Genomic DNA, 15,729 nt, shown 5'->3' with positions numbered 1-15,729 from the left:
GCTCCGCGGCATGTGGGATCTTCCCAGACCGGGGCACGAACCCGTGTCCCCTGCATCGGCAGGCGGACTCTCAACCACTGCGCCACCAGGGAAGCCCTGATGTGGACTATTTTTAAAGTCTTTATTGAATTTGTTACAATATTGCTTCTGTTTTACGTTTTGGTTTTTTGGCCATGAGGCATGTGGGATCTTAGCTCCCCGACCGGGTATTGAACCCGCACCCCCTGCATTGGAAGGCGAAGTCGTAACCACTGGACCACTAGGGAAGTCCTCTATATTTTTCTCCTATTAATCTGTCTTTGCCAGTTTAATTTTCAGATCCAGCCAGGGACTCTAAGAGGGTTGAGGAAAACGTTTTCCTCCCCTACACTGTCTTCTTCCCCATGAAAGGAGGGACCTTGTACATCTGTTCATTGCTGTAAACCAGCACCTGAAACAATGCCTGTGCATAACAGGTACTTGAATGAATGAACGAATGAATGAATGAGTGGTCACTAAAGATAAAGGGCCCAGCCCGATGGGGGTTACACAAATGAATCAGAAAGGGACCCTGCCCTCAAGAATCTTGAGGTCTACTGGAAAACACATAGCGACAACATGCTATTGGTTTTGGAGAAGGATGAGATGACATCCAAATGACACCCAGCTGTGGGAATTCAAGGCTGGTCTTGAGCAGGAGGTTGTATTTAAGCTGAAATATAAAAGATGGTTTACTTTGGTATTTTCTGTTTCATTCAATGTTCTCTTTGTCCTGCTTTGTCTGGCAAACTTGACACTTGACTGCTTAACTAACCCCCCTTTCAAAGCACGTGGGCACTGCACTTGGTTCTGAATGTTCCTGTTCTGTGAATCTGGGCTGGATGCATTTGGTCATTTGCAGGTAAGTGCACCTATGGGCAAAAATGCACATTTATGTATGAAACATAGTGATACAGATTTTAACAATAAATTAGTTTGTCTAACTGAAAGAAAATTTTCCATGTATTTGCTTTCATAAGTGAGCATATATTTAGCATTAGCATACAAATTAGCCCATAGGCCTCGGCAAATAAAAATGCTAATAAAATATAAAGATACAATAGGATAATTAATCCCAAATTCAGTTAGGCTATTCATGTTAGGCTGCATTACATATATAATTTCCACAATACAGGTCAGTATGAACATTTTCTAAGGCAGTGAAAGATTTTGTGGATCAGAATTTTTAAAATTCAAGATGATTTTATTATCATCTGTGGGAATAAGAACAGGATAAATGTTCCTGTATTCTGTAGAAGGCAAATATTTGTTTTATCTTTCCACTCCACTTCTCCCCTACCCTCTGCCACCTTAATACTTAAGAAAGACTTCATTCTTAAATATGATGATTTGATTGACTGTTACTAGAGATTCAGGTTTCCATGAAAGAAATAGTGAGAATATAAAAATAAATAAAAATTTCTCTCTACACCTGCCTCGCTTTGGCACAGTGCCACACACGACTCCAGGGGCACTATTCACAGAGACTCTGATGTGAGTGATTTCCCTGGAGCTGTCAGCACACAAACCTCAATATGATGCATCTCTGCTTGTACAAAGGAGTAAATAAGTGCGGGTCATCTGAGAAAATTTGGGAATTTATACTTGCCATTCTGAAGTTTTCCACTTACAGGGTATACTTAACTCTCATTAGGAACAGTCGGCAATATTATAAAACAAAACTTTCCACCTTGTCAAACAGTGTATGTGTGTGTGAGTGTATGTAAATTAGAAGCAAATCGAGCAATCTCTCCCCTTCATATTTGCTAAAAGACCTCCTCCCCCCAAACTGTATTCAGATATTGTGTAGCCATACAGCCTACAAGACACTGGATCCCCCTCTGAGCACTAGAGGGGCAAACTGGATAAAAGTATTTCATTACCCTTTGCATCTTTAGTTTAGGAAAGGGCATTTGGGCAAGTCCAGCCAATGAGCTGGAGGGAAAGTGTTGCTGGGGCCTTTGGGGAAAGGTTTCCTTGATCTACTAAAACGAAATGAGGAAGGGAGAGACACTTCCTTTCAGTCATTGGATATTGTTATTTGGAGCCACTGTAGCCATCTTGGGACCTAACTCATGTGTTCTGCATATTGAAACACACCTATCTTTATCTCCATAGATTAGATGGATAGAGGTAGCCCAAAGAAACCTTGGAGATCATCATATTCAACTGTATCATTTATTGTTGTTAAACCAGGTTCCATATTATTTAGCTTATTAATATTCCCCTATGGAAATCACAACTGTCAAGCCAACCATTAGGTTTGGGAAACAATGATAAATATGGATATGATCTGATTATTTGGTTAGGTGCCATTTTAGAGAGAGACATTTGCAATGTGACTCCTTTAATTATGTAGTAATTTCCAGAATTGTACCCTACCAGAATTAATTCACTGGGGTGGGCAGCTTATTTCTAGACTATTTTAAAACTGAACCTAAGCTTACTAAGATGAGTGAATTGAATACTTACAGAGTTATAAAGGTGATTTATCAATGCCTTTGGCCTTGTCACAAATATTACTATTTAGCACAAACTAAAGTCACTTGAGTGTTCGTTTATATGACCGCATGTTAAGTGCTTGCTTGACTCAAATAGCTCCATTCAGTTCTCACAACTCAGGTGAGTACTCTTATTATATCCATTTTGTGGATAAGGAAACCGAGGTTAGGTAAATTAAAGTTTACTCAAGATCACGGAGCTAGTAAGTAGAAAAGCTGAGATTTCCAGTCTGACTCCAGAGCTCAAGCTCCTGATCACTGCAGTTTTCTGTTAAGAGTTAATGTAATGGGCTTCCCTGGTGGCACAGTGGTTAAGAATCCGCCTACCAATGCAGGGGACATGGGTTCAAGCCCTGGTCTAGAAAGATCTCACATGCCACGGAGCAACTAAGCCCGTGCACCACAACTGCTGAGCGTGCGCTCTAGAGCCCATGAGCCACAACTATTGAGCCCACATGCCACAACTACTGGAGCCCACATGCCTAGAGCCCGTGCTCCGCAACAAGAGAAGCCACAGCAATGAGAAGCCCGCGCACCGCAATGAAGAGTAGCTCCCGCTCATCACAACTAGAGAAAGCCCACACACAGCAACGAAGACCCAATGCAGCCAAAAATACATAAATAAAATAAATTTAAAAAAAAGAGTCAATATAACTTATTCTTGGTTAAGGCATGTGGCAGACACTGTTGGGTGCCTACTTAACAACTATTCCCTCTTTCTCCTCTGAAACAGAACTCCTATTTTGCTTGGGCATGACTCATAATTAATGAACTGTGGCAATACCATTTTCTTTTGTCAGTGACTGGTCTGCAATGGGCACGTGACCATTTTCTGGCCAATAAGGGAGATTCTATGGAGTGGGGGGCAGTCTGGGAAAGATTTTTCTCCTTCATAAAAATGGGAACAGTGGTGCCTTTTCCTCCCTTTCTGCTTGTACAATGACCTCTGAGGATGTGATTTCTGGAGCTGTGGCAGCCGCATTGCAATCTAGAGATGACAAGCCTGGAGATAAAAGCCAACATGAACGTGATGTTAGAGAGCAGGCACAAAAAGAGCTTGGGTCCTTAATGATATGATTGTGCTGCTGAACTAATCCCGAGACTACTTTCATCTGAACCTCATGTTAAAGATGTAATAAATAACCTCATGCTTTAAGCTACTGTTAGATGTTCTGTTCCTCGTGACCAAAGGTATCCTGATGGATAAAATCTGGGCAGGGAAGGTGTTTTCCCAGAACTGCTGCAAAAATAAATGAGGTGGAGGTTATCACCACTTCACCCAGGAATCTGTTAATGTAGGTAGTAGTTCAGAAAAAAATACTCCAGCTTTGCCTCAGATCTGGGTAAATCTGAGCAATCCACATGATGTCTGTGCTAGGTATTTTCCCTTTTTCTCTCCAGATGGGCTGCTTCCTCTTCTCTGTGTGATTGACTGATAGGAACTGCTTCAAAAGGCTCTCTTGCCCTGTGGCTCCTGGTTGGATTTGGTTATTGGGATGTACCAGCAGGAGGATGGAGGAGGGAGGTGAGAGATCAATCCTCCAGCTTTGTCCTTGGGTGATTACTTAGGCTGACTGCATCCCTGACTGAAGGTCACAGGCTCCTGTCAGGCTGCCCTTTCTGTGATGAGTTTTGGTAACTGTTCCCTCCCCTTGCTTCTATAGCTCTAGGTGCTTATAGCCCCAGGGTTCCACATTTCTCTTGTGGTTTCCCACACCCTGTCTACATCTTTGTAAAGTACCATTTGTTTCCTGCCTAGGCCCTGACTGATACAATGGTGTGAACAAAATCACTGCTGCTGTTGAAGCTTGGGCCAGTTTATCTGAGATGTGGTGAGATACTGTGGAGTTATTCATAGTTTAAATAAGGGCTTTCCCCAACCATTAAAAGGAGACAGGAGACTACATAAATAAGTGTCATACTGCAAAAGTGAAAGTATCATAGCTCAGAGAAAACACTTTCCACCTGAGGACAAGGTATCAGAGAAGGCGACCTGGAAGAGATGGCATTTGGGCTGAGGATGGATAGAATTGTTTTAAATACAAAGACAGGGGAGAGTGTGAGCCAAGTCAGGGAGGAGAGAAAGCTCAAGAACTGTTTGTGAAAAATTAGTGTTGGAAGGGATCTAAGATGTCCTTTATTCACTGTTAGTTCTCGCTCCACCTCCTTTACAGGTGAGTTAAACTTGAAACTGAGATTTGGTGAAGGTCAAACAGCAGGTAAGCAGCATTCCAGGACTCCAGCCCAGGTCTGCTAGCTACTAGGCTGGTTCCTAATCCACCTCTACCCCACCCCACCCTACCTCATCTCAAGCAGTCTTACTTGTCAGTCTCTCCTGTTAGACTGTGACCTCCTAGAAAGCAGGACCTCCGTTTTCTTCATCCCTGAACCCCAGTATCTAGCACAATGTCTGATAAAGTCATCCTACTCCTCCTCAGCTACTAAAGGGTAAGAAGTACCCACCCCCTGTCAGGCACTACACTGATGTTTTATAGGTACCTCATGTAATCTTCACAACTTGGAAGGGTATAATTATCTCCACTTATCAGCCGAGGATGCCGTGGCTCAGAGAGGTTGTCTAATATGCGTGAGGTCACACAGCAGCAGTATGCAGGACTCTATTTTACTTTCCATCAACCAGACTCCGGAGTCCTTGCCTCAATGGGCGTTCAATAACTTCCGTTGAAGAAATGAACGAACGAGAAACATCTACTCATTGTAAGTGGTCGGCTGTAACTGGCCACCCCGAGGCTCCGCCACCTCTGCCTTGGGACTCAGCACGTCGTCTCCCCTTCAAAGTACACCCGCTTTTCTCTGTGCCCGGTGCAGGCTTCCAAGCTCCTCCCCCCACTCCGCCCGGCTTGCCAGCCACGCCTCCACCTCGGGATGTTCGGTTGCTCTTCCTATCCGAGTTTTCTCCTGGCTCCGGCCGCCGCACGGAGGGCCTCGCTCAGCCTGCAATCTGGAGCCGGTCACTCTCCCCAGCCCCTCCTCTCTCCCTCCCTCACTCTTCAAACTTCTTTTTTCCACCCTCTTTAAACTTCAGTCATCCTAGTGCCCGCCTCATCCACTCTCACTAACCAATCGGTGGTTCTCGTGCTCGTCAAGGGTCCGCCTCCTGTCCGCCGGGGGCCAATCCCCGGCGAGGGAGTCGAGTGCGGGGCTCGTTCCCAAGCGCCTGGCCCGTGACGGCAGCGCGCCGGGCGCCGCGCGGCGGGAGGGGGCGGGGCTCTGGATGAGGGATGGGCGAGGGCGGGGGGAAGGGAAGAGGGAGGAGGAGGAGGTTGCGGCGGGTTTGAAAGCGGCAGTTTCCTGGCAGCTTGGGCAGGCGTTGGTCTCAGCGCTCCAGCTCCGCAGCGGCCGCGATCGATCCTGCTACGGGTCTACGCGCGCTTCTGCGCGCCCCCGACGGATTTTTCCCGTTCCGGCTCTTCCCCCTTTACCTCCCCGCCCCCCTGCTTCTGCCTTTCCCGCCGCTCCGGCGCGGAGCCCGGGGGCCAGCGGTCGGCTGTGACCCCGCCCGAAACCCCTCTGGAGACGCCCGGGGACAATCCCCTTCTCTTTTCTTCAGCCTAACCCGGCTGGCCCTCGCGGACCCCGGCCAGCCCCGGGGAGCGCCGCCGGGCGGGGCGTCCGAGGGGCGTCTCGGGGCTTGGAACGGCCCGGCCCCCAGCGGGCTGTGGTCGGGGGGGGGTCGCCGGAGCGGCGAGGCCCCCCTCTCCGGGCTGCGCGGGCCACCCGGGGCCCCCAGGGTGAGAGGGGGCCGGAGCGGCGCCCCCGGCGCCCGCGCGGGGTCTCCCCCATGGTGCAGCGGGGTTCGGGATGTCGAAGACGCTGAAGAAGAAGAAGCACTGGCTCAGCAAGGTGCAGGAGTGCGCGGTGTCCTGGGCCGGGCCCCCGGGCGACTTGGGCGCCGAGATCCGGGGCGGCGCGGAGCGCGGCGAGTTCCCCTACCTGGGGCGGCTCCGCGAGGAGCCAGGCGGGGGCACCTGCTGCGTCGTCTCGGGCAAGGCGCCCAGCCCGGGGGATGTGCTGCTGGAGGTGAACGGGACGCCTGTCAGCGGGCTCACCAACCGGGACACCCTGGCTGTCATCCGCCACTTCCGCGAACCCATCCGTCTCAAGACTGTGAAGCCAGGTACGCCAGCCCTGCCTTTCTGTCGCGGGGTGGGGGGAGTCCGGGGTGGGCGTCTGGGGAGCGGCGGCCCTACCCCACCGCTTGTCGTCCGAGGTAATCTTAGACCTCCTGGGTGTGCCGGGCTCCCTGTCGAGGGGGAGGGGTGGCGGTGGTGATTCCCATTTTGCCGGTAGGAAAACTGAGCTCTGGCTTGGCCGGGCTGCTGTGCTAGCTGTCACAGGATTGCCACCAGAAGCTGGGTTTCCTTAATTTGTAGCTCCATCTCCCACCGCAGTTTTTGACTAGAGGAAAAAACCAGCCCTTTTCTGCTCTCCTTTGTGGAAGAGGTCCTCAGGATTGTAGCATTTTCTTTGGAACAGTCTTAGCGCATTTTGTAATAGGGGAAAAGATCTTTACTACTAAGGCACTTGGTGCCAAGGTTACCACCTAGTGTACCTGGGAGAGCTTAGCTGGTTCAGTGTTTCTTGCACACTAGCAATACCTCCGAGCTGACAGCCTAACTCTTGTCAGCCCAGGTGGTTCAGGTGTCTGGGTACCGATGGTGTGCAATATGCGATTTGTGGCAGAATGGTGTGTTCTTGCAGGGAGCTGTTGAATAGTCTGGGTTTCCAAAGAAGACCTAGGTGCCTCCTAGGAGTAAAATCTTTTGTAAATCTTTGATTTTACGGAATTTTGTTGAAGTGGTGGGTTGCAAAGGCCCCTGTTGCCCAGGTGTCTTTTATGCTAGTAAAATCTGCTGCAGAGCTCGTTACGTTTATGGCATACTTGCCAGTTTCAAAGCATTGATCAGACTGCGTACAGTGATATCTGATAGGAGGTAATAGCCCTCATGTGTTTGTTGTTGACAGCATCGCTGGTGGTTTCACCATTGGCAGAATGTGATTGTTTCCTGAGATGTTTGTAGGGGAGAGAATTATGACTACAACGTTAATAGAAATCAAACTATTTTTTCTGAATGTGTTCTACTGAATATACAGTGCATCAAAATATAATGGTCTGCTTAATTATAACTTGGGCTAGAAAAATCAGTCCATCTCTACACTGCAAAATGCTAGAAAATTCTGGAGAAAAATTTAACATGTTGTCTCCCTCACATTTTTTTTTTCTTTATCAGCAGCTCACTTTAGAAATATCTCTTTAGTAGTCCTTAGGCTTAATGGGAACTGATGGTTGTGCTGCAATATCCATATGTGTGTGTATTGTGGATGTATACACACACACACTCACGTGTCCCTGCAATCTTAAGATTTTCTGCATATGGTCTATTCCATCACATTCATTTTAAGCTTATGGGTTTATGTGAGGTTTTCTTTTTATTATTTTAAAAACTTTGGCAGACTTCAAACATCTTTTTCTGTATATATATATATTTTTTTGAATTAAAAAATTCTTTCTTAGTTCAAACTTTTAGAGCCATATGTGAAGGGTAGAGGAAAGGCTTTGGGGACTATAATTCAGCCAGTCAGGCACTCTCTGTAATATGCAAAATACTATATATACAGCATTACTGGTCTAAGTGCGATTTAGTTCAAATCCCATGAGTTAGGGAGTAATGAGAACATTTGCATCATTGCTTTGTGTTTTGTTCTGATTAGTTGGGGGCATATACAAGAGTATAACTTATTTTCAAAAATAGTTTAAAAGATGATAGAGGAGGAAGTTGATATATTCTCAAGTTATTGTGATTCTTTTAGAAGACTGGGAAAATGTGTCTTTCATTGATATTAGTCTGGTCCGCATGTTATTCATTTTCTCAGCCTTTATATAAAATTTAAGAAAATAATTTAAAGTTTAGAGTGTATTCAGTGATGTTACTTAACTGTGTTAAAAAAAAAAAGCCCCAAAATGTAGTTGACATTTTTGTAGTAATAAAAATTTTCCCTCTTGCATACTGTCCTATTTTAAATATTTAGCCAAAATAAAGTGTACTGGGTATAGCACATTTTGTAATCAATAATAAAAGTTCTGAATAGTACACCTATTTTTTAAAGATACACTCTGCTTCAGTAATTTCTAAAGGATACCACTATATGTCATCTGAGACTAATATTCTTGTTTCTAAGCAAGTTGTTGATTTCTTTGAAAAATAGCATTCTTTGTTTCTTAATAGCCTCATGTTAGGCATTATATTAAATTGTTTCTTAAATGGCTTTACATAAACAACATTTGCTATAAAGTAGCAAGATTTTTGCAGGTTTAAGCACATGACTTTAAATATTAGAAACTAAGAACTGGAAGAGGTTATTTGTAAAACTTTGAGTGTGATTATAAGCAGCATATATATTATCTCCAGAGGAGACAAAGATTTTATACTGTTGGGATTAAATTTGAAAAGTATGAAAATACAGAGTAAGGGAATTTAAAAAGGAACTTGCCCTGCACATTGGAGGTTTTTTCCCTCTCCTTTTATCTAAACTTTGTGAGAGAAATGGATTTTTCAATTTAATAAGGTATTTTAAAGTGTACTTATTAGCACTTTGTCTCCTGTCTTGATTAATAACTCTTTATTAAATTATGGTTATAACATGCCATTTAGAAACTAGCACAATGCAAGAGTAGATTCAGCCATTTCTGTAAGATGTATTATTAGTGGGGAGTGACCTCATATTGTCTTCTGACAGAGTCCACAGTGGAAGGATGAGCTGGACTGTAGGACATGACTGGTGTAGCGCCGTTTCTTTCTTGATTTCTCCTTTCATCTAGTAGATGTTAAAGGGAGCTCAGCCAAAGCCAGTACCCTCACCCAGATGATTTAACAAGGGTTCTTTCTGGTAGTGACTATCTTTCGCTTTGACTTGGGGTTTTATTTATTTATTTTCTTTTGTTCTAATCTTTAATGGAGATTTGAAAGTAACTCTTTAAAATATGGTTCCTAATCTGAGGCTTTTGTGAGAGAATTAGGAAATTTCTCATTGAATTCTTATTATTAATGTAGTACTTAGCATTCAGTACTTTCCTGCTCCACCTAATTCTTGGCTCAAATTTTCACCTGTTTCTTAATTACAACCTTGTCATTTATTTTTCTGCAAGAGAAAAGGTTTCACTTGAATTTGAACTTTGTATGTTCCCTGTAGTAAAGGAAGGTGAACTTTGGACCTCTGGTGGAATTGTTTCATGATATAGTCCTGTGACCAGGATTAGTTTCTTTGATTTTACTTCAGAGTATATTTTTAAACAATTTCTATTCTGATTAATGATAGAAGCAGTTAATTTTATTCTAAAATTCCCCAAACTATGATCGTGCAGAGTTTTATGGAATATTTGCTTCATATACCTTAAACACACATTTTCAGTGGTTGTAAATTACGTGGACTTTATTCCATAGATTAAGTATTGACACAGTAAGTATATGAAGTCCTTATCTACTGCTTTATGCACAAAGTGCATTTGCTACCCTGTCTGATACTATATCTAGAGATAAAAATCATGAGGAACAATCTTTCAGTTTGTTTAAACAAAAGCTAATTTGAATCTTGTTTAATGTTAATTAAATGTAGGTAAAAGTCTTCACCACTGACTGAGGCATCCAGTTTATAAGGGAATTTTGTTAAAATGAGCACATTCCTAGAAATACTTTCCCCATTGGTGAAGAAACATTACAAAATGCTTTCAAGTAAGGATTTTTTTTTAACATCTTTATTTAGGTAAGGATGTTTATGTTATGCCAATAATGAATAACTCTACCCCTTTATTCTCTTAACTTTTGCATCTTTTTATTGCTCTTTTTGGTTTAGTGGGTTATTTGGGACTTGTGGTGAGTTCTTTTTAGGTGGTTGTAACATTTAAAGAAGGGAAGGGTGAGAGAAATTGCTAGCCTCGGAGGTTTGCAATACAAAAAAATTCTCGATACCTTTTCTTAAACAATAGAAACAAGAGACTGGGTGAGGCAACCCCTTTGTTAGGGAAAATAGTATCAAATTTTGATAAAACTTAAATTTGAAACTTTCCTGCTTTTTGAAAGTTTGGTAACAATTTTTGGGGTCTCAAGTTGGTTTTAATAACTCAAGGTTTGGGTTCTGGACTCTATTCATTGGCACCTTCAATTCAGATGACTATTGGGCTTATACCACAGTGGCAGAACAAACTCTTAACATTTGGCTCTTTCACTTTTCAAATCATTTTTATTTTATTCAGTTTAATGCTGAAACTGATTTTTATGGAACATAACTCTGTGTTCCTGAGGAATATAAATTGTTTTTCTTCTGAGATCTTGGGATGTACTTCATAAAACCTCTTGTTATGAGACACAGTTCAGTGTTTTTTTTTTTTTTTCCTGGTCTTTATACATACACACACACACACACGCATATATGGTAAAACAAATCTCCTTCATTTGTTCAAGTATCTGACTTATGAAGTCAGTGCATAATCTCAGGTGAATAGTTTCATATAATGTGTTTACTATATAACCCCTAAGTGCTCGTAAATTTTGTGGGCACTTAGTGTTTGGGGAGTGTGTTGCAGGAGAACTTCATTTTTATGAACCACTTCAATATTACCCACCAGTTTCAAACTCTGCCAATTTCCAAGTCAGTTTTTGGTTGGTTTTGATTCGACAAAGGATAACTTTTGGTATTGAAGACTAGAACTGTGTCTTCTATAATTAGTTTTGTTTCTCTTCTAAAATTTTGAGAAATAATCTCCTTGCAATACTACATTTTGGTAGGGAGAATGAATGCCATTAATTTAAAACTGTTCTTAAGGGTAAGATTTTCAGTACCTCGGAAGCTGGTGTCGTGAGAGATTTGTTTGTGGGGGAAGAGAGGCAAGTTCGTTGCTCTTCTCCTTGAACAAATATTATTCGGAATGTTTTCCCAAAAGTGTTTATTTTACTTTATAAAGAGAAAAAATAAACATTCTATTATTGGCGCACATTCATTCCCTTCTCAAACATTTAGTGGTGAACCCACTGTGTGAGCTAGCACTGGCGATATAAAAACATAAAATATAAAAATAAGTCAGAAATGGCCTCTGTTTTCAGGAAGCTCTCAATTTATTGGGAGCTTCATGATTCATTGGTAAGCAATACCTGTAGTAAGGATTTTACCTTTTTCACTTTTCTCCCAGTACTTAAACAAAACTCTTTAGGTAAGTTTTAGTATGAATTTTGGCAGAAACTGGGATAATTAATTGGCTGTTCAGCATGCTGCTCTAAAAAGTGGTGTGGAGTTGCATCTTGGAGAGAAAGGGTGCTCAAGTCATGACAAAAAGAGGGAAATCAAATATAAACAAAATTATCTTTTGAAAAGTTCTCAAGCTTAAATTGCCCTTAAAATACATTGTATCTGTGTTCTATTTACAGTGTATTTTACAATACAATTTTGTATTTTATACATTGTGTTTGTATTGTACCATTTTTAGGCTGAGTCTTGCATGCCTGTTTTTCCACCTGTGCTGGAACCAATTGCTATATTTTTGTTGAACACCAGATGAGGTAGTTTGCTTGCATTAAAGAGATATGTTTTACAAAAAATACCTATCTTTTAATTTGGAGAAATTATCCTCACCTGGGTATGCATAGTGAGTTATAGAAGTTAAATATGTACATGAAGTGAAAGAAAGGGTACATTCTTTTTAATGTCTTGTTAGAGTCTTTACCACCAGCGCTTATTTTCTGACTTGGATAGTTGGGGAGGGGGTTATGAAGAGTTTTGAACTCAGCCTGGCTTTGAAAGATGGATATCTTGGTTGAGTGGAATTAAGATCCTCTCAGTAGTAGGTAAGAAGCAGAGGAGGAGCAAAACATGGGGCAAGAATGTTCAGTATAGAAAGGTCTACAGTATAGTCCATATCAGGAGTTTTTGTGTGTTTCATGTGTGTAAAAGCACAAAACCCACATTATAGAATAATTGGAAAATACAGGGAAAATCATATTGTTTAAATGTGTAGGTAGTTCCGTTATGAATTGTCTCCTATAAGTTTTTTTTTTTTTTTAATTAGAACTTGAAATGTTTTTTCTTCTATAAATAATGCTGGTAAGGAGCTTAATGCTATTGAGAGACTCAGTAAGGAATATAGAGGGTTAAACTTTTCTGTTATAGTTTATTTGGGGTTTGGGGTTTTTAATATTGTGTAATGGGAATTGGAAAGATATTTTGCTTCAGATTTAATAATTAGGATGCATTCTGTTTAGCAGCTTTCCTTCTTCCCGTCTTGCATATGCAATATGAACAGTAACTGATCTACTTAATTAAAAATTTCTGGCATCTTAGGCCCTTTGCTGTATTTTTTTGCAGAGAATTTTAAACACATAATTATTTTTCTTGCTTCAGGGAAGTTTGTGAGAGGTAACCCTGTATCTCATTGTTGTTCTGATTGGGAATTACCTGTGACTGAAAAATGGGATTTTACTATACATGATGACATTTAACAGAAGTAGTTTTATGAAATGAAAATACTCCAAAAGGGAGAAAAAATAAGCATTTATTAATAAATGCTCTATTTCTGAACTTAAATAGAACTGTGTTAAATTGGCTTTGTTTTTTATAGCTTAGATTTCAGCAGGAAGAGAAAGAAATTTCGATTCATGTCAGTTTCTGTATTGGTAAGGATTCTGTACTGAGAATCCTGACAGAAACACTTCTTAGGCTAAGAAGAAATGTATTGGCTTATGTGCATGAAAACCCAGGCATTGGACAGTAAGAGCTAAACTCATGTTCTCAAGGACTGTTTCTTGACTTTCTTTCCTCCAGGTTGGCCTCTTTCTGAGCTCCACTCTGGGTAGCAGGAAAGGTGGCTCTCAACCCCCCAAGTCATACAAAGTCCTTAAAGCTTCTTATCTTTTTTCGGGACTCCAATAACAAATCAAATCTTATATTGAGACTTTGATTGGCCTTGTGTTCATCACAGACCCATTGTGGAGAGAGGGCCATGGGTATCCTGATTGGTCAGGCCTTGGTGACATGTCTGCTTTGCAGCTGGGTATAGAAAGTATAGTGTGATTAATAACTGTACCAGAACTCCAAGAGATAAGGGAGGGGTAGTTCCTCAAAAGATGGATGCTGGGGAGACAGCACTGCAGGAAATGGCCTCTTTTAAAACATTTAATCTCTCCTACTTTGAAGCCAACAACAGTACATGGTTGTCATAAAGCTCTCATTTTTAAAGACCAGATATTGGCTGTAGACTGCAACTGAGGCATTTATTTTACTCAAATATTTATCATTTTTGATATATTTTTTATCAATTATGATCATTTTTGATGTTTTTATCTAAAAACTGCTTTCTTTAAATGCAGGCTCTTTAAAAAATTGAGGTGTTGCTACCTTAATGTGCATAATTTAAAAGTGCAGCTTGGGTTTTTCTCCAGTTTCCTTTGAATTTTTTATATCAAATAAGATTCTCTAAATCAATGCTGCTTGCTCTTAGGTAGATAGAATACTTTGGAGGATCATTTAATTATCTTTGACATTGAGAAAATTAGTCTAGTTAATGCAGTTTTTTTGTTTGTTTGTTTTTTGCGGTACGCGGGCTTCTCTCCGTTGTGGTCTCTCCCGTTGCGGAGCACAGGCTCCGGACGCGCGGGCTTAGCGGCCATGGCTCACGGGCCCAGCCGCTCCGCGGCATGTGGGGTCTTCCCGGACCAGGGCACGAACCCGTGTCCCCTGCATCGGCAGGCGGACTCTCAACCACTGCGCCACCAGGGAAGCCCCGTTAATGCCGTTTTTAAAACTTAATGTTGTACCATTTTGAAAGTGAAACTCTAAACCAGTTGCTTTCTAAGATGTTTTGCTTTTAAAACAATGGTCTTTTTTAAACATAAATTAAGACTGAATTATTATTGTGTTATTCCTAAGGGCTCCCCAATATTACCTTTTAACCATGATCTCATAGAAGTTATACATAAAGGAACTACTTCACTGACTCTTAAATTTGAAACACTGCTTAAGAGTGAAATATGAATCTGTTTAATCACCAAAAAAGTTACTTGTACTTGTAGGATAAAGTCTGACCCACCTTTGTTAAGTTTTTTTCTGCCTCCACAGAGGTACTTAGAGTAGAGGTGGAGGGTTGAAAGAGAGGGGCGGGCACTCTGAATATCTTTTCTCGCTATTTTTATAGTCTAATTATGGTATTAATGTCTTCAACTTTGCCATAAAAACAATTTTAACTTCCTTCACTTTATGTATGACATACACAGTAGGAGTTTGCAGTTTTGCCAAGTGTTGTCTGATAGTTGAACCTTTAGTGAATGTTAAATGTTGGGAGGTTATTGGTAAGTACACTTACTGTGCAAAAAAACAAACATCCATGGAATTGGGTGTGATTTGTCAATAAGAATCGTAGAAGGGGCTTTGATTTTTAGGTTGGTTTATGTCCCTCTTGGAGTATCTTTAGACGATATTTGGAAAATTTCAGTTCTTACTTCAGAAGCTTGTTAGGACCAGAGTTCTCCAATATTAATTCCATATAGTAAGTCATAAAATCTGTTAAACTAATATAGTCTTCCTCACAGAGCCTCTGTAGCTTTTGGCAGAACACTTTGTAAAATATTATTAATTTTAGCTAAGGATACTATTCACTGATTTCAGTGTTTGATTTAAGTTGGAATGTACATGCTAATGATTCAGTTCCCTCTGAATAGAGTTAGATTTGCTCACTAGAGCTATCTCACAATGTTAATGCTGGTAAGTGAAGTGACACATCAACCTCCCTTTGGTGGCAACTCTAAGTTGACAACCTTGCTCTAAGTCTAATAGGAATATTCTGACTTGGGGACTTGTCATGATAATGCTAGCTGCCATTTATTGAGTAACCATCATATGTCAGGGTGTTATACACCCATCTCATTTGGTTTATAAGAATGTGTGTGTTGGCATACATGCATTCCTGTAAAAAGTTCATGTATGAGCTGGGGATTATCATCTCCCTTTTACACATGAGAAAACTGAGGTTTGGAAAGATCAGCATGTAGAAGGTCAGACAGACTCACAGGAGGACTATGAACTGAAACAGTTTTGAGTCTTCTTTCTTTGCATTCCAGATAGAATATTATTTCATTATATCTGAAAATCTCTCTTACTTCCCTTTTCTCTATTAAAAGGAAAAAACCCCACAGTTCTAAATTGTTTG

At 41.4% G+C, this 15,729-nt stretch overlaps 1 protein-coding gene across 6 annotated transcripts in view; it reads left to right on the top strand.

The window, feature by feature from the left end:
• The first annotated feature begins 6,243 nt into the window (after positions 1-6,243).
• The window catches only part of MAGI3 (membrane associated guanylate kinase, WW and PDZ domain containing 3), a 269,898-nt gene continuing 260,412 nt past the window's right edge, over positions 6,244-15,729 (top strand). For all 6 annotated transcript variants that reach the window (XM_060139306.1, XM_060139305.1, XM_060139302.1 and 3 more), the window contains exon 1: positions 6,244-6,657. In XM_060139306.1, coding sequence (XP_059995289.1) covers positions 6,342-6,657 — 316 coding nt within the window. In that variant the 5' untranslated portion in view covers positions 6,244-6,341. The remainder of the gene's footprint in view (positions 6,658-15,729) is intronic.

This window comes from Lagenorhynchus albirostris, chromosome 2, assembly GCF_949774975.1.
Source record: "Lagenorhynchus albirostris chromosome 2, mLagAlb1.1, whole genome shotgun sequence".
NCBI lineage: Eukaryota > Metazoa > Chordata > Mammalia > Artiodactyla > Delphinidae > Lagenorhynchus > Lagenorhynchus albirostris.
This window is presented reverse-complemented; position numbering and strand designations above follow the sequence as displayed.